The 24,158-nt window shown below is 40.4% G+C and overlaps 1 protein-coding gene across 1 annotated transcript; it reads right to left on the bottom strand.

Annotated features, from left to right (window-relative positions):
• Window positions 1-110: 110 nt before the first annotated feature.
• LOC117458098 (transmembrane 4 L6 family member 4-like) lies at window positions 111-22,379 on the bottom strand. The gene is made up of 5 exons (XM_034098352.2): window positions 22,072-22,379; window positions 21,311-21,376; window positions 17,268-17,401; window positions 16,387-16,573; window positions 111-258 (listed from the first exon to the last, which is right to left on the bottom strand). The coding sequence occupies exons 1-5, from the start codon at window positions 22,246-22,248 to the stop codon at window positions 250-252; spliced, it is 573 nt and encodes a 190-aa protein (XP_033954243.1). The 5' UTR covers window positions 22,249-22,379; the 3' UTR covers window positions 111-249.
• Window positions 22,380-24,158: the final 1,779 nt, after the last annotated feature.

Raw genomic sequence — 24,158 nt, 5'->3', positions numbered from 1 at the left:
GATTTCCTACGAAATATAATGTGACATCACAGAGAACTGGATGAATTTCAAATTAAATCATAAGCATACATTGTTTATAATACTGTGCCATTTTCACAACAACACTTGCAGACATTAAATGTCTATTTTATTAAAATGCAGCATTTAGCATCATGAAAAACACAAAGTATAAAAATGTCATGGTGAATATTTTGTAGCAGGAACACTTCTCTCCATCCTTCAGCAGAGGGCGCTGGTCATCTGTCAGACTCACAGCGGCTGTACATTTTTAAAAAAACACATCATTAGAACAGGAAGTCAAGATTCTCCACAATCACCACCGGTAGGAGAAGTACTCAGATCTTGTACTTGAGTAAAAGTAGAAGTACCAGAGTGTAGGAATACTGTTACAAGTGAAAGTCCTGCATTCAAAATGTTACTCAAGTAAAAGTACAAAAGTATTAGCATCAAAATATACTTAAAATAACAAAAATAAAAGTAGTCATTGTGCAGATTGGTCCATTTCAGAATAATATATGATATGTTTTATAATGATTGATCAGTAAAGTATTATCAAAGCTGGTAAAGGTGCAGCTAGTTTGAATGACTTTCACTGATTCTTGAAACTTTGCCAAAAACAGGTCCCACTAAGAAAAGTGCTAATTCTGTTGGAAATGAATAACATTTACATGATTAAAAAGAATCAAGGTTATAATCAGAGGGTCTTTTGCACAAATGTATGGTTCTTTCATAGTTTTATTTTTATTAATTTAATGATTATATGCTGGCCCATTGCCTACAAAATCAGTTGTCCTCGGAAAGGAGATAATCATTTCAACTTGATTAAAAAAACAAAAAGTAATAATTTAATAGAATAATATTCTTACCAAATGAAAGAGTACATTGTAATATGTATTACAAATTACAAACAGTGAATTTTGAACAATATTTACCATTATTTTGTGGTTTCTCAAAATGCGTCCCACATATTCATCACCACCGTCAGATATTTATAAAAAGCAATAAAATCAGGCAACTACAAGGTCAGCTACATTCCTTAGGACCCCCTTTTCAAACCTTCAGCTTTACTGCATGCTTCAAGATCACTCAAGCTCCTGTAAGTTTGCTATTTTCTCTAAAACTTGTCAATTTTTTATCTGACTGCTACTGTCACAACCATAACATGTCAACACTGTCTCTTTTGTATAGAAAATATTAGATTAGATTATGACATAAATGTATACTTTTTAAGACAAGGTCTGAGGTAGCTAGCAACAGAGGGGAAACAAGATGGCTAATGTGAACAACTCATGCATATCATGTAAAAGAGTAGGTTTTTGTCACCACCGTCAGATTTTCTGTCTGACGGTGGTGACAAAAACCTCCAAATTGTACTCAAGGGAGGCTAAAGTATATTTATTTACCACAATAACAATACACTGCATGCTACTACCACCGTTGATGAACCATATATATATATATATATATATATATATACATACCATTGGTCTATCGCTCAATCCTAGGGGATGAGGTGTGCCTTCTCTCTTTATAAATTCACTATTATGCCAGTGCCAGTGGCATACTGGTACTGGCCAATGCCAGTACCATGAAAATGCTAAGCTGATGCTTGAAGTCCTAAGAGAAAATGGTGTTAAGTCTAACAAATTGGAGGATAGTTTTGAACTTGTCTGCTGTTCACAGACAAGCGAGGCATGTCTTCTGCGCTCCTGCACACGGTGTCTCTACAAACATACACTTCCCACACCACAGCAAGAGCAGACCAATGTTGAATGGCAGCAATGGGAACGAGTTCAGGACCAAACAGCAGATGGGCTCCACTTCAACACAAGACTTGTAATGCACAGTAGCACGCTGGCAGAGCTCATCCAACTATATGAAGACAAACTGAAGAGTGAAACAACAACACATGTGTGCTCGGTTCAGAACCAGTCCAGAGAATACAGGAGCATGATAGAGAACTGCAATGATGGCACAGTAATTGTGCATGTGGACTTCTCTGAGGCATGGAAATGCAAGTATAGTTCTGAGGTACAGTCATGCCATTTTGGTCAGAACCTCCCACAGCTCAACCTGCACACTGGCATGTACTACACAAAAGAAGAGAAGACAGGATTTTGCACAGTATCAGAATCCAAGCGACAAGATGAGTCTGCCATTTGGACTCACATGGAACCAGTCCTGAGAGATATTCGTTTAAAGTTTCCAAAAGTTGATACTATTCACTTTTGGTCAGATGGCCCCAGCAAGCAGTACAAAAACAAAAAGCCTTGCCTTGCCTTGCCTTGCCTTGCCTTGCCTTGCCTTGCCTTGCCTTCCATGAGATGGTTGGCAGAAGCCTTTGCAGTACTAAGCTCTATATTATTAATGAAGCTGACATGCCATACGATGCACTCCTTTCTCAACCACTAAAACCTGTACCTGCAACAAGGAAACTCCATCAGGTCACACCAGAGATGAGGACTCGAGTCTGCGACTCGAACTCGAGTCGCACTTAAGTCGCACACACATAGACTTCAGACTTGACTTGGACTCGTGTGTTGGGACTCGTGAACAATCATTGTGTTTTCTATTTTTGCCGTGGGGTAGGTCAATTTGAGAGAAACCGGCTCGAGATCGCTAGAATTTGAAAATACACAACCGGAGATAATCTGCTAGAGGCTGCTACTTCCTTACAGAGCCCCTCCTCCAACACACACGAACGCGCACATGACCAATGAGGGCACGAGATCAGTTTGTGCCCAGATGGAAGGCTGACAGGCAGGTAGGCCATCCAGTTACTTTAGCCGGGCTCATTACGCAGACGTGCGCGCCTCTGTTACTACCTCGTAGTAACACAATAGCGACCGGCGGCACACCTGCGGCTGTACCGCTTGTAATTAGGTTCAACTACAAACACTTCGAACAAAACGCCGGCGGCACCAACAAAAGGAGCGCACACTGCAAAGTCTGCAATATCAAAATCAAGGATGCTGGCGCAACAACGTCGGATTTCATCAGGCACTTGAAAAGTCACCCGGAGAGGTCAGTCACATTAACGCATATGGACGGTTAGCAAACATGTTTAGCTCAGCATCAGCTATGTAATGTTAACTTAGCTTGCTGCTAGCTTTGTAACTGAATATTTGAAAAGATTAGTGAATGTTTGCTTGTCACACTTGTTTGAGTTGAGTGGCGTTGACATCCAACTCTTGACATGACATAAACAAGGTCGGTAACGTTAATCATTACCCGCTTTTAAGTACTTTTAACAGTTTCCCTGCGGGGGATTAATAAAGTATTTGTGATACTGATTTCTGATTCTGAAGTGTTTTGCTTATAAGTTGTTTGCATTTAGCTAAAGTGTGATGTTTTTCCTCATATTGCATTGCAATAGCCTGTTTAAAGTGATCATATAACAAACAACTAATCAGTACTGATACTGTATGCTAATAGATATGAATTTCTTAGATATAGCTGTGCAGTATTCCTAACAGACTGGATAGCAGCAGACAATAGAAGGCTTATTACAACCAGAAGAGACATGAGAATTTTATTTTTTTTAGAGACTTGAGACTTGACTTGGACTCGTGACCAAAGACTTGAGACTTGACTTGGACTTGCAAAAAAAGACTTGTGAACATCTCTGGGTCACACCGACACACCGAAACAACTCTGAGATCCATTGCAGATCACTGTCCTGTTTCTGCAGTGAGCCACAGATGTGCGAGTGTTTCTGCCCAACAATATTCCAGTTGATTGCCAACACCCCAGGGTACAGGTTGAGGATGATGGTCCTATACCAATGCAAAAGAAGAAAGGTCCTTTGGAAATGTTGATGGAGGAAATGGAGCAGGAGGAAAGTGAGCAACAGCCAATGACCAGGAGTGGTCCTGACGGGACTATGACAGATCTATCTGCTGGTGTAGTTCATTGCGGAGATTGGCTGGCGGTCATTTATGACCAGAACTGGTGGTTAGCAAAGGCTGTCACTGTGGATGCACCTCATCCAGATGTGAAAGTGGAGTTGTTCCACCCTCATGGGCCCAACACACGATTCTATCCAAAAGAGGTGGAAGGTGGAAAGGATATGTGCTTCATACCATTTGACCATATTCTGGTCAAACTTGTGGAACCGTCATCACCAGGTCGTGCAAGCAGGACGAGGGAGATATACAACCTCTCGCTGAAGTCATGGACTTCATAGAGGAAACACATATACACCATAGAGGCCTACGTCCTGGTAAAGCTGAATGAGTGGTGGAGTGATGTAGAAACAGTCACAGGAGTTCACTTGTGAATTATTATTATTTTTGTGCCAGATGTGTTTTGTGATGTTTACACAGAATGCTTTCTGTATTTAGAAACATTTCAGTTGATGGAAAATAGACTGTAAGATGTAGTTATTCATTTATCTGTTCTTCACGTCCAATATACAGTTTATAGTCCAGTTTACAGAAGAATATAATGTATATTATTTTTTGAGTGGGGGGCACGAGACGACAGTTCACAGTGAGTGATGAATTCTTATCTTATTGCTACTGGTATTCTTACTATGATGATTATTAATGGGGATGGGGTACTTTTATTAATGATAGCTTATTGCTTCATTGAACCTATATTTTTCTTATTGAATGTTTGCCACAGTGTTCACAATTGTTATTTGTTATCTGTTCTTCACGTCCAATATACAGTTTACAGAAGAATATAATGTATTCTTTTATGAGTAGGGGGCACTGGATGACAGTTTAAGATGATGTCAGTAATGAATTGTACATTATTGCAACTGGTAATCACTTTATTTTTTAACTATGATTTGATATTTGATGATATGGGGCTGGGGTACTTTTATTAATGATATTGCTTAATTGTACCTTAAGTTACTTAATTAAATGTTTATCACAGTTCTCACAATTGTTAATTTGTTGTACCAAATTGTTAAATAAAGTTGTTAAGCAAGGCATTGACTTGAGTGGTATACATTTTGGAATTGTATGTTGTAATGAGGCCAGTGTCGCCACCGTCAGATTAGTGTCACCACCGTCAGTTCCAAAGTCACCACCGTCAGAGGGAGTTTTATTTGTGCTTGTAATCTGTTTCCTCAGTGCTGTTGAGTTACTAAAGTAATACTCTCTTTTAATACAAAAATGTGTTTTTTAAGTAAAAAAACATTACTTTGTCTGTTTAAGCTAAAAGTAAACGTTGTATGATGTAAGATCTTTTAAAGGAGCACACGTGAAAACAGTATAAAAAATTAGCAAAAGTGAATATTCAACATTTTACAGCATATATGTGTACTTAGAATGCCAGATAATGATTTAAAAGCTCTAAATAGATATTAGACTAAATACAAATAAAATATAAATGACTTTTTATTGTGTCTGACGGTAATGACTGGAAAAACCTATTTTATGAAAAAGATACAAAATGAGGAGGTTGCACCGGTACATTGCTGAACAGCCAAGACCTTGGTCTATAATGATATAACTTCAGATTTTGTAATTTAACAAACTTTATTTTGAAAATTAAAACCTGTTTAATCCAAATTCCCAAGAATCAGTGCTTTGTATTCTGCAGGGTAGCTTGTGAATTTACTCCAGGTGGAACTAAAGTCTGATTTAACACTTGATTATATTTCACATCATTCATCCACATCTGTAAAGTAACTAAAGGTATTAAATACAGTTAGTGGAGTAGAAGTACACCATTACCTCTGAATTGTAGTGGAGAAGTACAAAGAAACATAACATGGAAATACTCTAGTAAAGTGTGACGAAAACTTCTGAAGCAATGGAGACGAAACTCAGAGACACGGGGAGAGCTGGAGCTTTGATGGCAAACACTGATGGTTTATTATAGAGTTACAGGCGGAGAATTGGACGAGACATGTGCTGCTGCCACGAGGTGACACGGCTGCTGCCAAACAAATTCTGAAGATCTCGTCTGCAGTTCGAGGTTTTAACTAGTTCAGAGTGTAATGATCAACATTCCTCATCAGCGAGACTAAACAAATATGGACCCTGAATCTAACTAGAGCTGTCGTCCATAGAAAAGAATGTGTGCCACCTACCTCCCAGAAAAGAAGAGCCTCTAGATGTCCCTGAACAATAAACTATCTTATGGCAGCTTGAGCACGCTCATAAAGTGTGGCATCAACAATGTGCCCAAGCTGCCCCTCCTTAAGAGAGAGAGCAGCAATACCCAAGGCCTAGTGCAGGGGTCGGCAACCCGCGGCCTGAGCCTGTGAGCCTGTGACACCATCCCAACAACTGTTGTGCAATGAAATATTGGGCTACTAGTAATCTCGAACCGTCAGTTTAAAAAAGAAAAAGCGATACCGTTTCGTTAAATATCAATAATTTCGAACATCGCGGGGAAATTCCTTCACTCATTTTGAAGTTTTGGGGGAAGCCGGAAGTGACGTCAATGCAGGAACGCTTCGAGAGCCAAACACGGACAAAGTGTGTTGTGTCATGCGTAGAAATGGTGAATTACTGAGTTTAGGCACGTTAAGAACGTTTTAATGAAGTTGACTACAGTATATTCATATTTGTCAGTGCTTTCATGTCAATTCGGTTTATTCGGCGACATAAACATAAATGATCGTGGTGAAGATGATGATTACATTAGGATTAAAAATCGGGAGTGAGAGCTGCTGAATTTCCTCCCGTCGGATGTGATATACAAACAAATCGATTATTTTTGTGGTTATAAACTCAAGTGGATGAAACTACATTTATTAGTGCTTTCATGTCAATTCGGCGAACATATGATACATTAAATGATGAGTGAGGATGATGATTAAAAATCGTTTGTTTGAGCCGGTCTGCATTTACTGATGAGAAAACAAACCGATGCTTTTTGTAGTTGTAGTACACCAACAACGTGGATTAAACGTGTGGTTTTTTACCACAATGTTGGGGAAATTAATAGATAAAATGCACAGATTATTATTATTATTCCCACTCCGATCGGGACACTAGGTCCACCGTTTCCCCGCAGCGAGGCTCCCCCCGTTGACAGTTTACGTGGGCTGGGTGCAGTGGCGGACTGTGGGTGCAGTGGCGGACTGGCCATCGGGACAAATCCCGATGGGCCGGTACCGAAGTGGGCCGGTCGGATAAGTAACTAGCACATCCCCCATAGGCGGCGCATGAGGCTCAGGTTTGAGAAGGCTAAATAACTTATTTTACCTGACGCTGTCCGCCTCCGGCGTCTATAGAAAAGAGATCCACTCAGTGTGCGGAATTTAAATCTCTCAAGTCATATTACAGGATAAAGAAAATACAGTGTAAACTGCCGTATGCAGAGAAGACGCCGACGTGTCGCACTTATCATTCATATTACATCATCAATCAGATAATATCATAATATATCATATATTTCCTTATCTGAGTCAGCTTCTCCAGCCTCATCTGGCCGTGCAACACTCACAGTGTCACAGACTGGATGCAGAAGTATTATTTAACACATTATGTTGACGAAACACTCGAGTCAAATGTAATTAAAGTCAGATCCACTCGTGTCTTAGACGTGAACGCGCTCTCAGCTGGAGAGAGAAACCCTGGCTTGATTTACCGAGTTGATAACCAGCGTCGTAGGACCGCTTAGCGAGATCTCGTTTGTTAGTTTGTTGTTGTTAGTTTGTTACTCAAACATATCCAGGGTCTGTTGAACTGGCTTCGTAGTACAGGGCACAGGTGGCTAGCAGCGCTAATGTCAAAGACACAGACATTATATTTGTATTTTACATCCCCCACTCCCCCCGTTGACAGCTTACTAGCGGTACCGAAGTGGGCCGGTCGAGAGTCCCGGGATGATTTTTAGTCCCAGTCCACCACTGGCTACATGACCATATGATCGCCCGTATTGACGCACCTCATTCCTAAACTTAGAAGATACAACATAAACCGATCCTTCAGCCTCATATGAGCTCTCAGACACGTTCAACATTAACCTGTCATCGCTGTCTGAGCTTGCTGCTGTGTGCACCATCGTGCGTTTACATCTGACTGTATATATATAAAGGTTTACATGCAGATGCTGGGATCCTGGACGGTGCAGCTGGAGCGCTGTGCCCGCAATGACGTCACCCATCATTTGGCGGGACTTGAAGAATCCGCGAGAAGATTCAGAAAATTGTCAACATTGAAGGCAGATTAATGGTTATCAAAGTACAAATATCCAAAATCAGTTCAGTAACGGTTTTCAAGGGGACAATATGTACTCAAATTGATGGGTTTGGATGATGGGGGAAACCGTGTCACAGGCTCTTTAAGCCCTCTGCTCTGGCTCCCTTGAGCTTAGACAAAAATAAGAAGGAAATAAAATAAAAGTATTTGTAGGACTATTTATATTTTGTTGCATGGTTGAAAATGTTTCGTATGTTGTATTTTCAGGTGATACTGTGACACATAAATAAAAAACAAAACGGTTTTAATTAGGTCAACTAAAATATGCGTCACATCCTGCTCCGGTCCCGCGCGAGCGCCTTTTCTTGGAGGCGAATAACCTGACCCCCCGGCTCGATGAGCGAACTATGGATAAATCAAAGAAAAGTACCGGAGGAACACAGGATTTAATTCTGCGTGGACAGAGTTGTATGCTTTCACAGCAAACGATGCTGGTTTACCGGTATGTTTGATATGTAGAGAGAAGTTGTCAACGGTGGTGCAGCCTTTACGAGGGAGAGGAAGACAGCTGACGATCGTCAGTCATAATTCAATGGGGTATGTAATTTATTTCAGAAAACACTTTTTGTTATATTCCATGGAATGCTCTTAACGTCCCGATAGCAATGAATATATTAAATGCTTTGACAATAAATACATACAAAAATTAATCTCTGGAAGCCGTAGCGCTGTAAAAAGCACGACCAATCATCCGAGCCGGCCCGGCTAAAATAACTGGATGGCCTACCTGACTGCGGTCAAGCCAGCCTCCACTTGGGAAAACACAGTCAAGCCAGCCCGCACGTGATATTGGGGTGCCCGAATATTAGAAGCATTACGGTAAAATCCCAGCGCTTATTCGGTCAATAACAAAAGCACCTATAAAAACAAACCAAACATATTAAATTAAGAAATATGTACTATATAATGTGATCAATAATTATTTAAAACAAACTACGTATAACTACCACGAGTAAATGTAAAATGTAAGGAGTTTCAAAATAAAAGTCCTTTGAAATCTCATATTGAAATCCCATATATGAGCTATCAGCCCTGTGTTTAGATAAGAATAAAACTAAATCTCTCCCTGATGCAAGACTCATCTCACTGCAGGGTGATAGAAGGACAGCCCATCTACTCACCCAGAAAAAATCAGGACATTCTGATGTGGAGTTTCAAAATAAAATACCTTTGAAATCCCATATATGAGCTATCAGCCCTGTGTTTAGATAAGAATAAAACGAAATATCTCCCTGATGCAAGACTCATCTCACTGCAGGGTGATAGAAGGACAGCCCATCTACTCACCCAGAAAAAATCAGGACATTCTGATGTGGAGTTTCAAAATAAAAGACCTTTGAAATCCTATATATGAGCTATCAGCCCTGTGTTTAGATAAGAATAAAACGAAATATCTCCCTGATGCAAGACTCATCTCACTGCAGGGTGATAGAAGGACAGCCCATCTACTCACCCAGAAAAAATCAGGACATTCTGATGTGGAGTTTCAAAATAAAAGACCTTTGAAATCCCATATATGAGCTATCAGCCCTGTGTTTAGATAAGAATAAAACGAAATCTCTCCCTGATGCAAGACTCATCTCACTGCAGGGTGATAGAAGGACAGCCCATCTACTTACCCAGAAAAAATCAGGACATTCTGATGTGGAGTTTCAAAATAAAAGACCTTTGAAATCCCATATATGAGCTATCAGCCCTGTGTTTAGATAAGAATAAAACGAAATCTCTCCCTGATGCAAGACTCATATCACTGCAGGGTGATAGAAGGACAGCCCATCTACTCACCCAGAAAAAATCAGGACATTCTGATGTGGAGTTTCAAAATAAAAGACCTTTGAAATCCCATATATGAGCTATCAGCCCTGTGTTTAGATAAGAATAAAACGAAATCTCTCCCTGATGCAAGACTCATCTCACTGCAGGGTGATAGAAGGACAGCCCATCTACTCACCCAGAAAAAATCAGGACATTCTGATGTGGTGTTTCAAAATAAAAGACCATTGAAATCCCATATATGAGCTATCAGCCCTGTGTTTAGATAAGAATAAAACGAAATCTCTCCCTGATCCAAGACTCATCTCACTGCAGGGTGATAGAAGGACACCCCATCTACTCACCCAGAAAGAATCAGGACATTCTGATGTGGAGTTTCAAAATAAAAGACCTTTGAAATCCCATATATGAGCTATCAGCCCTGTGTTTAGATAAGAATAAAACGAAATCTCTCCCTGATGCAAGACTCATCTCACTGCAGGGTGAGATGAGAGGGTGAGAGGTCCTGATTTTTTCTGGGTGAGTAGATGGGGTGTCCTTCTATCACCCTGCAGTGAGATGAGTCTTGGATCAGGGAGAGATTTCGTTTTATTCTTATCTAAACACAGGGCTGATAGCTCATATATGGGATTTCAAAGGTCTTTTATTTTGAAACTCCACATCAGAATGTCCTGATTTTTTCTGGGTGAGTAGATGGGCTGTCCTTCTATCACCCTGCAGTGAGATGAGTCTTGCATCAGGGAGAGATTTCGTTTTATTCTTATCTAAACACAGGGCTGATAGCTCATATATGGGATTTCAAAGGTCTTTTATTTTGAAACTCCACATCAGAATGTCCTGATTTTTTCTGGGTGAGTAGATGGGCTGTCCTTCTATCACCCTGCAGTGAGATGAGTCTTGCATCAGGGAGAGATTTCGTTTTATTCTTATCTAAACACAGGGCTGATAGCTCATATATGAGATTTCAAAGGTCTTTTATTTTGAAACTCCACATCAGAATGTCCTGATTTTTTCTGGGTGAGTAGATGGGGTGTCCTTCTATCACCCTGCAGTGAGATGAGTCTTGCATCAGGGAGAGATTTCGTTTTATTCTTATCTAAACACAGGGCTGATAGTTCATATATGGGATTTCAAAGGTATTTTACTTTGACACTCCACATCAGAATGTCCTGATTTTTTCTGGGTGAGTAGATGGGGTGTCCTTCGATCACCCTGCAGTGAGATGAGTCTTGCATCAGGGAGAGATTTCGTTTTATTCTTATCTAAACACAGGGCTGATAGCTCATATATGAGATTTCAAAGGTCTTTTATTTTGAAACTCCACATCAGAATGTCCTGATTTTTTCTGGGTGAGTAGATGGGGTGTCCTTCTATCACCCTGCAGTGAGATGAGTCTTGCATCAGGGAGAGATTTCGTTTTATTATCTAAACACAGGGCTGATAGTTCATATATGGGATTTCAAAGGTATTTTACTTTGACACTCCACATCAAAATGTCCTGATTTTTTCTGGGTGAGTAGATGGGGTGTCCTTCGATCACCCTGCAGTGAGATGAGTCTTGCATCAGGGAGAGATTTCGTTTTATTCTTATCTAAACACGGGGCTGATAGCTCATATATGGGATTTCAAAGGTCTTTTATTTTGAAACTCCACATCAGAATGTCCTGATTTTTTCTGGGTGAGTAGATGGGCTGTCCTTCTATCACCCTGCAGTGAGATGAGTCTTGCATCAGGGAGAGAATTCGTTTTATTCTTATCTAAACACAGGGCTGATAGCTCATATATGGGATTTCAAAGGTCTTTTATTTTGAAACTCCACATCAGAATGTCCTGATTTTTTCTGGGTGAGTAGATGGGGTGTCCTTCTATCACCCTGCAGTGAGATGAGTCTTGCATCAGGGAGAGATTTCGTTTTATTCTTATCTAAACACAGGGCTGATAGCTCATATATGAGATTTCAATATGAGATTTCAAAGGACTTTTATTTTGAAACTCCTTACATTTTACATTTACTCGTGGGAGTTATACGTAGTTTGTTTTAAATAATTATTGATCACATTATATAGTACATATTTCTTAATTTAATATGTTTGGTTTGTTTTTATAGGTGCTTTTGTTATTGACCGAATAAGCGCTGGGATTTTACCGTAATGCTTCTAATATTCGCGCACCCCAATATCACGTGCGGGCTGGCTTGACTGTGTTTTCCCAAGTGGAGGCTGGCTTGACCGCAGTCCTACCTGCCTGTCAGCCCTCCATCTGGGCACACATTTATATCGTGCCCTCATTGGTCATGTGCGCGTTCGTGTGTGTTGGAGGAGGGACTCTGTAAGAAAGTCTGAAGGAAGAGGCATATTTTTTCCGGTTGTGTACTTTCAAATTCTAGCGCACTCGAGCTGGTTTCTCCATTCTTACCTTTAACTCTTTTTAGGGTGCAGATATATGTTTTATTTATTTCAAAGTGGGCCCATTTAATAATATTTGTTTCCCCTTCAAATGTGCAGAGGACTCCCCAAGTGCTGTGTTTAATTTATTTTAAAGTAGGCCTGTGTATTATTTTTAATTCTCCTTATAAAAGTTCTTTGTTTCTTATTAGAGGTTAACAGTTTTATATCATGTAATAAATAGCCTAATAAATGCAAAAAACCTGTAGTTTTTGTCTGATATAACAATAAAAAACTATGAAATATGTTTTGCGGCTCCAGACAAAACATTTTTTGGGAAAAAGGAGCGAAATGGCTCTTTTGGTCAAAAAGGTTGCAGACCCCTGGCCTAGTGTATACAGTGTACACCATAGAGGTGTACACTCTAGACCAGGGGTGTCAAACTCAAGGCCCGGGGGCAGGGGCGGTGCCAGGGGGTATCTAGGAGTTGCTATAGCAACTCCAACAATTGGCCTAGCAACGGCTTAGCAACCCCATTGTTTTGATATGAAAATGTATCATATTTATACACATTCTCGCAGCCCGCGAGAATGTGTATAAATATGATACATTTTCGCGGGATCTATCAGGGGCGGGTCGTTGTAATTTACTGCGTGAACTGTTACTTGGCTAATTCTCAGTAGATCGAAAATGGAAACATTTCTCACAGTCACAAGTCAGCGTAAACGACCGCGTTCTCCAACGGAGCCGGTCCAGCTGGACAACCCTGCTATCCACAAGGATCCCGATGTTCACTATGAAAACCGGGAGAATTGGGACCACGAAGAACAGGTGCCCCCGCCAACTGACCCGCTGCACCCGCAGCAGCAGGACCAGCTAGCTGCTACCACGAGCTGCAGTGGAACTAGTGGAACTAGCGCTGCTCCTCTCCGCACCGTGATGATCCACTGCCCTCATTTCCTCCACCCTGCTCTCTGCAGAGCTCCACTCCAGAATATACAAATTCTGCTAGTCAGTGATTCTCAGACACAGCGTCTCACCCTTTGAGCATCTCGGCAGAAATGAGCAGTCACTCCTCTCAGTTACAAATGGTCATTTTAAATGAATCAAGAATGTGTTGTATTTTCCGACATGGCGCATTGTTCGAGGCGTGCTGACAGTAAGATCTAACACGGGGAATTGTGAATGAGGAGAAGAGAACTGAGAATGAGGAGGAGGAGGAGGAGGAGGAGGAGGAGGAGGAGGAGGAGGAGGAGGAGGAGGAGAGTCACAGAATGAGGCCAGAGAGGAGGAAAAGTGCGTTATTTAGGCAATGTTGTTGGTGGGAGTTAGGGAGAGACCGCCCCTTCCAGGTTTGTATGTGTGTGCGTTTTCCGGTGTGTGTTACGTGAAAGTCATGAGTGTTACACTATTGATTGGTTCTGTAAATAAAGAGAACGTTTTCGACATTGAAGGCTTGAGTGATCTTGAATAGCGGTGAACGCTACAATATGAACAGGCTCGTGCTTGGCCCACTGGTATTGTTTGTTTATTTTGAAAATTAACTAGCCACGCCATGCTGTCATATAGCAACTGCTAAGCTACTACAGCAAAAAAATCCTGGCGCCGCCCATGCCCGGGGGCCAAATCCGGCCCGCGACTTCATTTTCTGTGGCCCCACAAGAGCTTGCAAAGAATGTAATATGTTTACATGCTACTTTACAGAAGCACGTTGCCCATAAACTACATGTCCCACAATGCATCTCAAATTAGACTTTCTCAGAATTTGACTTTTTTTTGTCAAAAATCGATTTTGTTTTCAAAATGTTACTTTTTTTGTTTTGTTTTTCCAGAATGTGGCTTTTCTTTTAAAATCATATTGTGACATTCTCACTGAAGAGACGTGCAATTATTTGCCCTAGACTTCTGCTTTCACACGTAGTTAATTATGAAGTTATTACCCTATCCGATAATAATCCAATGCAGAGGCAACTATGTAATATAACACATTATTTTATATATAGTCAATATTTATATATGTCTTTTTTATATAGTCTTAAAGTTACAACCGGCCCTTTGAGTGCAACCATAATGCTGATGTGGCCTGCGATGAAATTTAGTTTGACACCCTGCTCTAAACCAATGCCATGGGAAAAGAGACTGTGAAAGGAGAAAACGATGAACTGTGTCAAAGGTATACCTGAGGAAATTATTCCCCAACATAAAGCACACGTATCTCAAAGTTGTATTTAAAGGTCCCCTATTATACTATTTTTCATCAATATATTATAGCTCTCAGATATATACAAAGCATGTCTCTGAAGTGTTTGGCTCCAAACACCAAACAGATCATTGCAGCATTACCCATAATCCCCTCTGTTTCAGCCCTGTTTCCAAAGTGCTGATTCTCTGTCTGTTACTTTAGATGAAAATAAGGAGCCCCTCCCCACGCCCCTCAGAGAGAGATTTGGTTACAAAGAACACAAAGGTGCTCTAGGAGGAGATGCAGGTGATAAGGTGGGGGGGGTCACCTTGGTTGCTGATTGGCTAATGGTTACACAAGACAAAACATCGTTATGACATCATAAAGTGGCCGAAATCTGATCAGCTCATTTTCAGACAGGTTTTTATAGAAATGGATCAGGACAAAAAGAGAGAGAATCTTTGTTCCTGAAACTTTCAGAGTCTCTTTCCACAGAGGGGACACATGTTGATGTAGAAGAGACATGGAGAAGTGGGGACACGTGTTGATGTAGAAGAGACATGAAGAAGAGGGGACACATGTTGATGTAGAAGAGACATGAAGAAGAGGGGACACATGTTGATGTAGAAGAGACATGAAGAAGAGGGGACACATGTTGATGTAGAAGAGACATGAAGAAGAGGGGACACATGTTGATGTAGAAGAGACATGGAGAAGAGGGGACACATGTTGATGTAGAAGAGACATGACGAAGAGGGGACACATGTTGATGTAGAAGAGACGTGAAGAAGAGGGGACACATGTTGATGTAGAAGAGACATGAAGAAGTGGGGACACATGTTGATGTAGAAGAGACATGGAGAAGAGGGGACACATGTTGATGTAGAAGAGATGTGAAGAAGAGGGGACACATGTTGATGTAGAAGAGACGTGAAGAAGAGGAGACACATGTTGATGTAGAAGAGACATGAAGAAGAGGGGACACATGTTGATGTAGAAGAGACATGAAGAAGAGGGGACACATGTTGATGTAGACGAGACGTGAAGAAGAGGGGACACATGTTGATGTAGAAGAGACGTGAAGAAGAGGGGACACATGTTGATGTAGAAGAGACGTGAAGAAGAGGGGACACATGTTGATGTAGAAGAGACATGAAGAAGAGGGGACACATGTTGATGTAGAGGAGACATGAAGAAGAGGGGACACATGTTGATGAAGAGGAGACATGAAGAAGAGGGGACACATGTTGATGTAGAAGAGACGTGAAGAAGAGGGGACACATGTTGATGTAGAAGAGACGTGAAGAAGAGGGGACACATGTTGATGTAGAAGAGACGTGAAGAAGAGGGGACACATGTTGATGGAGAAGAGACATGAAGAAGAGGGGACACATGTTGATGTAGAAGAGACGTGAAGAAGAGGGGACACATGTTGATGTAGAAGAGACGTGAAGAAGAGGGGACACATGTTGATGTAGAAGAGACGTGAAGAAGAGGGGACACATGTTGATGTAGAAGAGACGTGAAGAAGAGGGGACACATGTTGATGTAGAAGAGACGTGAAGAAGAGGGGACACATGTTGATGTAGAAGAGACGTGAAGAAGAGGGGACACATGTTGATGTAGAAGAGACATGAAGAAGAGGGAACACATGTTGATGTAGAAGAGACGTGAAGAAGAGGGGACACATGTTGATGTAGAAGAGACATGTTGAAGTGGATTTTGCATAATAGGTGACCTTTAAGAACAGTACAGTAGAAGAGTAAATCCACTAAATTACACCACTGAACATTTCTAATCTGAGAAGTGTCTGAATTAGGAAGTCCTCACAACACATAAAACCCTGCTAGTGTTTTCGTTATGCTTCTGTTTTTACCCCTTTGTCTCCACAGGTGCCACAGAGGCAGCCGAACAGCCCGTTGATCATCTGGATGGCGCAGAGGATCAGCTGCAGGCCGCTGGTGGCCAGCAGGGTGGCGAACAGCCCGATGTTGAACTGCACGATGTCCTTAGGCTCGGTGCACACGCCCCACCACGTGCTGTCAGTCAGGTAGTTTTGGTCACTGTGGAAAACAGGAAGTCACTCATCAGCAGGGTTGGGAGGGTTACTTTAAAATGTATTCTGTTGCAATTACTAGTAACCGAAGAACCAAGATATTGAGTATCAAAATGTGTTTTCTGTCAGAGATTGTATTTAAAGGGAAAGCTGCCTTTCATGAAGCATTTTCAGGCAGTAGCCTACACACCAACAAGGAAACACATGACACACACTACAGTTAGAAATAATATCTGAGCTGACAGAAAATGCGCCTTTATTTTAATACATACAGTTAAGCTCACACACACAATTTTATGGTTCAGTCATAAATCACACTTAAAGTATTAGCTTACAGAAGAGCACAGCTTACAAAGAAGAAATGCAATCTGCTCGTTTTAAAACAAACACGTTATACTCCTTTTAGTTTTTTAGTAACATTTTAATCCTGTGTCCTGATGACATCATCCCGTTACACGTAATCTCCCAAAGCCTGGTGATCAGGACTTTAGAAACTCAACAAATGTCATCAGAACTTCAGTGTCTATTTCTATTCTATTTTTATTTGTATTTACTTGCACTATTTGAACTATGTTATCAGTGTTATTGTGTTGCACTGTTGGAGGAGCCTGTGACCTAAGATTGCCATTGCTATATCTACACTATTATAATAATAATAATAATAATAATAAAAGCCTTGAATCTTGAAAAAAGTGTGTCACCCGTCTTTGAAAGGTGTCCCCCAGATCAGAAGGACTTTGCAGAGAGGTCCGTTCTGCAGACCGAACACCGCCACGATGAAGCTGTACAGAGCGCCGGCCACACCCACCGCAGCGAAGACAATGGAGAGGAACATCTGCAGGAGGAAGGGCAAAATTATTCCCCATGTTTACTCTTCCACTCCTTGCTCACATTTTTGTCGGGCAATTGATAAATTAGTAATTTATGTGTTTAAGGAGGACAGGCACGACTTTTGTTTCTCTCGAATTCCTCACATTTCAACTCTCACAGCTGCTTTTCACAACACTTACAAGGTGAGGGACAGGCTGCACCAAACATGTTTCTCATCAGAGAGGTTGGTTGGTGACATTTGTTTTATCTGAAGCAGGTTCCCACACTATTCCCTGTACTGCTATTATTATACACTTCTGCAATTATACGGAATAAGTTATCAGAACCTCTTAAAAGCTCTAAAAACTTGCAGGTGTTGAACTTTAAATATTCTTGTTCTGAAGGCTTAATCATGTATTACATGATCATGCTTTCCTACCCACCCTGTTTTAATTGTCATTTTTGTATGGCGATGGCAATCTGATTCCAGTTTAATGGACAATACTAATTGGAACTAAATGGATGAAATATTCAATTGGAAAATAATTTGTATTGGACTTATATTCACCTGACTATCCAAAGCGTTCATCACACACATACACAAATCAGCTTAGCCGTGGCCTCTTCAAGCACCATGCTGCATATTAAGCTTCTGTTATTTACTAATTCAACAATCTTTGAAAAGTAATGTGTTATTAATTACGTGTTTGTGCCATATGTGCAGCTATTTCCCCTGATTTATATCGTATTGATTTCACTGGTTCCTAATAAACAAAGTTTAAATTCCCTTTATCTGGAATTGTATGCCAGCATATCTAGAGAATTTCTGTGCACCATACATTCTATGGTATGCACATGTAGAGAATTTAGTTTGTAGCATATATTGTTAACAGTGGCGAACCGTCAGAGCCTTCAAGGTATTCAGAGAATAACCTGGAACACTCAAATAAGACAAACAAAAAATCGATGTAATTATATAAATAAAATGAATAAATGAGAATGGTATCTCTGTTGTTGATCTGTAATATTACAGTGTTACGTTGATTTGTTTGTCCTTCTCGTCTAGGGCAAATAATTGCAAGTCTCTTCAGTGAGAATGTCACAAAATGATTTAAAAAGAAGAGCCAAATTCTGAAAAAAAAGGGACATTTTGGGGGGGAAATTACCATTTTGGGAAAAAAGCATGGCCACTGTCATACAGATCATAAATCAAAGCCCTTGATTGGTCTCTGTGTGTCATTCAAGCTCGAGATAAGTTCAGCTCAGGTGAGGTAAAGGACTCTGAGTGTTTAGATAGTTAACTTAGTCTACGTTCTCAGTGGGTCTCAAACGGTGTGGTCACCAGTTATGTAAACACATATTAAGGTGAAAAAAGGTAAGATACACTTTTAAAACTTGTTGAGAGAAAACTAGTCTTTGCTGCTGCCTCAAAGAGGAGCAGGTGGGAGAGGAGGGAGACAGGAGAGAGGGAGACAGGAGAGGCTGATTCAGGAGCACAGACACACTCACAACTATAAATGAACCAACAATAAATTAATAAACAAGTTTCAGTGTTTTTTTCATATTGGAAATGGTATGTTATTGGTTATGGCCATGATTTCATGATTATTGAAATGTATACAGTTCTGTTTAATATAGGTGTTTCCATAGATCTAGTCTCTATATTTTCCCCTCAAAATGCACCAGATTGATGCATTTAACTCCAACATAAAAAATAAAATCTTACCGGGAGGCATGCCCCTGGACCCCCATAGAGGATTTGAGGTCGACCCCCACTAAAAATCAAATGGATAGGTTCCTAAATACATTTATAAATACATTTATTTTTTTAAATAGTAACCCATTTCCATATGTTCATGTGTGGGTAGTAGATTTAAACTATAGGGCTATCATTATGGGCCCTGCCTGTACCTGTTCGCTCTGCCATCGCGTGAAGGGTCTGCTAACAAGCGACCAACAGAAAGGTTAATGTTGTTGCACGTCACCTCACACCACCCCCCCCGCTACCACCATTACCGCTATTTCAGATATGTGGGAAACAGATCTGTGGGAAACACTGTCAGTTAATGGACCAGCACCAGAGGTGTTCCCATACACACAGGTGTTAGAGCTGTTCTTCATGAAATCCCAGAAGGATGAAGTGCTCTGACAAACAGTGCCATCTTTGCGCAAAATGATTATACAGGAATGAAAAGTCAATAAATAAAAATGTTGTTAAAACTTTTTCTTTTTTTTTCGGGCACCCCCCAACTGAAAATAGTTCTTTTTTTTAAATAATGGTTTTAGTGTGCAATTATAGGTTTTAATTTTGTATTTGTGTTAATTTAAAATAAATCAAACTCCCAAAAAACGTATACAGCTTTTATTAACATTGGAATTTACTGTGTCAGCGGCCGTGGGGGGGGAGAGCTTTAGAGAGCTCTCTCCTGAAAGACGGAGAGGCTCTGATAACCTCAGCTCAGTGAGGTAAAGGCACACCTTTATATGATCATTATAGTTATAAAAAAATAAGAGAATAGATTTTCATCTATTCTCTTATAACTTATAATATTTATAGTATAAAATACTATATGACAGTAAAAAAAGTTGTCATTAATAAACAAGAATACAGTTTAAAAGGGGAGTGATTTGTAAAATATCCATAAATAAAAACAAAATCTGTTTCATATGGGTGTTGAGAGATGTATCCATAGAGCTCTTAATGTTCACCAGATTGATGCTTTTAACTTCAATATTAAAAATAATAATAATCTTCCCGGGGGAACATGCCCCCGGACCCCCCTAGAGGAGGTTAGTTCCACCCCCCACTTAAATCATGTTCAATTGGATAGGATACTAAATACATTCACACACATCTTGTGTCCATACCTTTCTGTTTTGGTGGTCATGCCACAACCGTGCACGTGCATGCATGCGCGAGTCATAGTGAGTGTCTGCATTTTGGGGGGGGGAGCTAAAATCTTGTGTGTGTATAGTCCAGTTGTGGTACAGTAGCACATTTTTCGACCATCTTGCTTCAGTAGCGAGGCAAGATAGTATACAGTTTATATTGTGCATCACCTTTAGCTTGAAAATACATAGATGTGTTTTTTGAATCTATAAAATAAATAGACAGACACATTATCAATCCCAAATTGGGAAATTATTTAACAGCAGCAGTGTGTTCAGGTATTAAAATATTTAAAGTTGGAATAAAGTATGAACTACACATCACAAGTATAATGCACAGCAATCCATAAAATAAGTCCGATATGTTCATGAAAACTCCCCAGGAGACACCAACACTAACGTGGCTGAGTGGACTCCGGAGTTTGCTGCATGAGTTGCACTGTATGATCTGTGGTGTAGTGGGCTGTCACTCAAAAACTGAGTAGCCAATGAGGACACACCCCTGAAAGTCCCGCCCACCTGGGATGTTTGTGTCAAAATCTCAAACAAAAAATGAGGGAGCGCAAAAGAGAAAGCTGCAGCGAGAGCAAAAGTGATCATTGAGAAAGAAGAAACAAGAACTGCAAACAAAAACCTATGTTAAAACAAAGAAAAAATACTCATAGTTTACATGATTACACAAATGATTTGTTTGCAACTTATAGTTTTATTTTTGAAATTTATTTTATTTTGGTTGACTTAGTTTGTTTTTCTTTTAAACTCATAGTTTTGCTTTATTCTGAGAAAGTGTTGCTTTATCTTTATGATACAAATCTAATCCCATCTCGACATTTCTCCAAACGAAGTACGCCGCGCTCGGTAGAATTCCAAGTATGTTGGACATTGGAACTTCGGTGGCACTCGATGACGGAGTATGCTTGAAATAGTGGCTCTGGAGCAGATTTACTCGAGATTGAGAAACACCCAGCGTTCGCCACTGATTGTTAAGCATTAAAGCCAGCGCTCGTTTTTCACTGAACTCCTGAAACAGTGTTTTCAGACTCACCCCGCAGCGGTTCCCACAGCAGCCCTGCGTCCCCGTTAGGTGGATGTACAGCGCAGGGAGCAGCACCTGGAACAGGACAATAATACACATTCGGCTCAATTTAGACAAAACAATTCTTAATGTTCACTCAATTGTTAACTTGTATGACAAGGAGCAAGCCAAAGTCATATATTTAGGTCTTGCACAGTTTTCAGTGGGTTCTGGGAAATAGCTGGAAGAGAAATGCCAACTGTTTATGGTATTTCCGTAAACAAAAACAGGGGGAAAACACCAGAGGACATCCAAAAAAGGATCCCTGCTCTATTCCTTGGAAAAAGAGTAGCAGTTATTGCCCAAATTACAAGGAACTAGTTAAAAGATAATAACTTTAAAAAACGCACAATGGAAGAATCTGGTAAAGGAAATGTAAAACATAACCATGAAGTAAGAAACCAAGTGTATATCTTTGATGAGAGAGGGGGAAATGGGTAAAGTAGAGAACAGAAAACATTAAGAGGGTTAAGTTAGTTATGTATACCTTGTAACCAAATCATTCCTAAAAAAAAAATGCCAATAAAAAAAGCTTGGTAAAGAAAGCAAGAGTTCAAAAGTGCCTTAAACGTATTACATGCGCACTGCACTGCTGTTAAAATCCATTATTCGTGTGTTTTAGTTTACATATCTACAATACTTTTGAGGCTGCACATACCAGAAACTCATTTAAAGCAGTGTGCGTCCCAGAGTCACGCCCTGCACAAACAGAGTAGAGGAAACACACTCACCATTATTCCTCCTCCGACAAGTCCCCCCATGTACTTCACTTCCTCGGTAATGTGTCCATCTTGGGCGTACTTCACGTCCCCTCCGGGAAAAAACAGCACGATGTTACAGATGATGGATATAAGTGCCAATGGATACAGAGTCACGGCAACGCAACGGGAACATTTTCCAGTGCACATGTTGTCAGAGTGGAAAAATAACTCAGCAAAGTCTGAGCTGCTTTCAGAGCGAGGTTCTGACAGAAACTGACCCAAAGACGGAAATGTGTTTGCAGTGGGCGCATAAACTGAATACTGGGAGTGATGGGTGTGGGAGGCGTACTGAGAAGCTGATATCTTGGTTAAACAGAGGTAGGGATAGGTCGCAACGCTCTGTGTGACTCACTGTGGTGTCTTCTGTTGAATATGAGTCACTTTCTCATACTGCTGTTTAGTTAAGGTCCTACAAGAAGGTAATTGTAGTTACATCTCCGTTACTAAGCTTGCTGTAGTAATAATAATAATAATAATACATTCTCTTTCACAGAAATAACATTCACAAAGTGCTTCACAAGAAAGAACAAAAGTTAAAATGAAGACCACAACAGTAACAACATGAGGCAGAATTTAAGGTTAACATAAAAACAAAACGCAGAGAGTCCTGAAAGGAACAAACATAAGAACAGAACACATCACATACATCTCAAGTTGAAACAAAAGTCAATGTAAAAAGATGGGTCTTGAGTTGTAAATCTCAGTTACTTAGCGTACTGTAATAGATCAATATTAAGTGCTACTAAAGAGGGTATTGTGAAAAGCATGATTTACTGAAACATGTTTCAACTCCACAGTATTCTGGTGAATGTTGACATTGTGCCTCGGGATCAGAGCACGGTTGGACTTTAGACCTGAAGTGCTCACTTAGCTGAGCAAGAACAATGTGTCATTGACATTCAACCCCAACATGGTGATACTGGACAACATTACAGAGAGTTACATGCAAGAACACTTGTTTCAGTTCCTCTGCTGTTGACAGCGTTTTTGTGGAAATGGTATCAGTAAGTTAAAGCATGAAGAGCTTCCCAAAACACGTGCTGTCCCCAGGCAACACCCGGACGAGGCTGTTAGTCTTCAGTGATAACGGTTGTAAATATTGATTAGAGTGTCCTTCCTCATATAAAGAGGAGTGTTGTTCCCATTTGTTATTAGACAAACTCAAATACACAGTGGGCCAACATTTTACTAGTCGACGCACTAGTCGAGGGCCGGACTGGTTCAATGTTTATTGCAAAACGTATTGAAATGAACTTATTGCACATATTAAACCTGGAACTCACAAAGCTTAAATTATTGCCTATAAAAACAACATTAAACATTAAATAATCAGTTGCATTCATTTCTTATGGCTCTATCTGCAGCTTCATTTCTTATGATTACATTTTTCCACAGGCCAGCAACAGCTTCAACAAAACTATTCCCCTCAAAGAACAAACCAAACATGCCCTGTTGACGTGAGAGAAAGTGCAGAAGGAAACATCCATTGAACTCAGTGTGCTGCTCTGTGATGCTAGTTCAAACAGATACTTGGCATCTCATCTTGGGTGCAAGGTCATCAATGTTTGGGCTCAGGCTCTGAGCTGAGGAGACCCTCAGGATGGAGTGAAGGTGTGCGTGCAATATACCGGCGGGCCAGATCTAATAGTAATTAAAAATTATCCTGCGGGCCGAAATTAAATCCACCACGGGCCTGATTTGGCCCCCGGGCCTCGAGTTTGACACATGTGTCTTAGAGTTACATAAAAGACAGACGTCATCAGATTAGTGAGATTTCCCAAAAATGCTAGCAGTATTAAAACGTTACTAAAAGAGCATGTTGTGTTGTTTTAAAATGATCAGATTGTAAATTGTACTGTTTTGTACTGCCTGCATCTGCTTCATGGTTTTAACTTTCTTTGGATTTGTTCTTTTTTAATTCAGCAGGTGAACCTATGTTCATAAAATAGTGTGTGTGAGCTTAACTGTATGTACATTTTCTGTCAGCTCAGATTGTGTCCCTGCTTTTTTAAACTCTAGTATATGCTCATGTGTTTCATTGTTGGTGTGAAGGAAAC

Source organism: Pseudochaenichthys georgianus, chromosome 14 (assembly GCF_902827115.2).
Source record: "Pseudochaenichthys georgianus chromosome 14, fPseGeo1.2, whole genome shotgun sequence".
Classification (NCBI taxonomy): domain Eukaryota; kingdom Metazoa; phylum Chordata; class Actinopteri; order Perciformes; family Channichthyidae; genus Pseudochaenichthys; species Pseudochaenichthys georgianus.
Note: the sequence above shows the minus strand (reverse complement) of the source record. Positions and strands in the feature narration are given on the sequence as shown.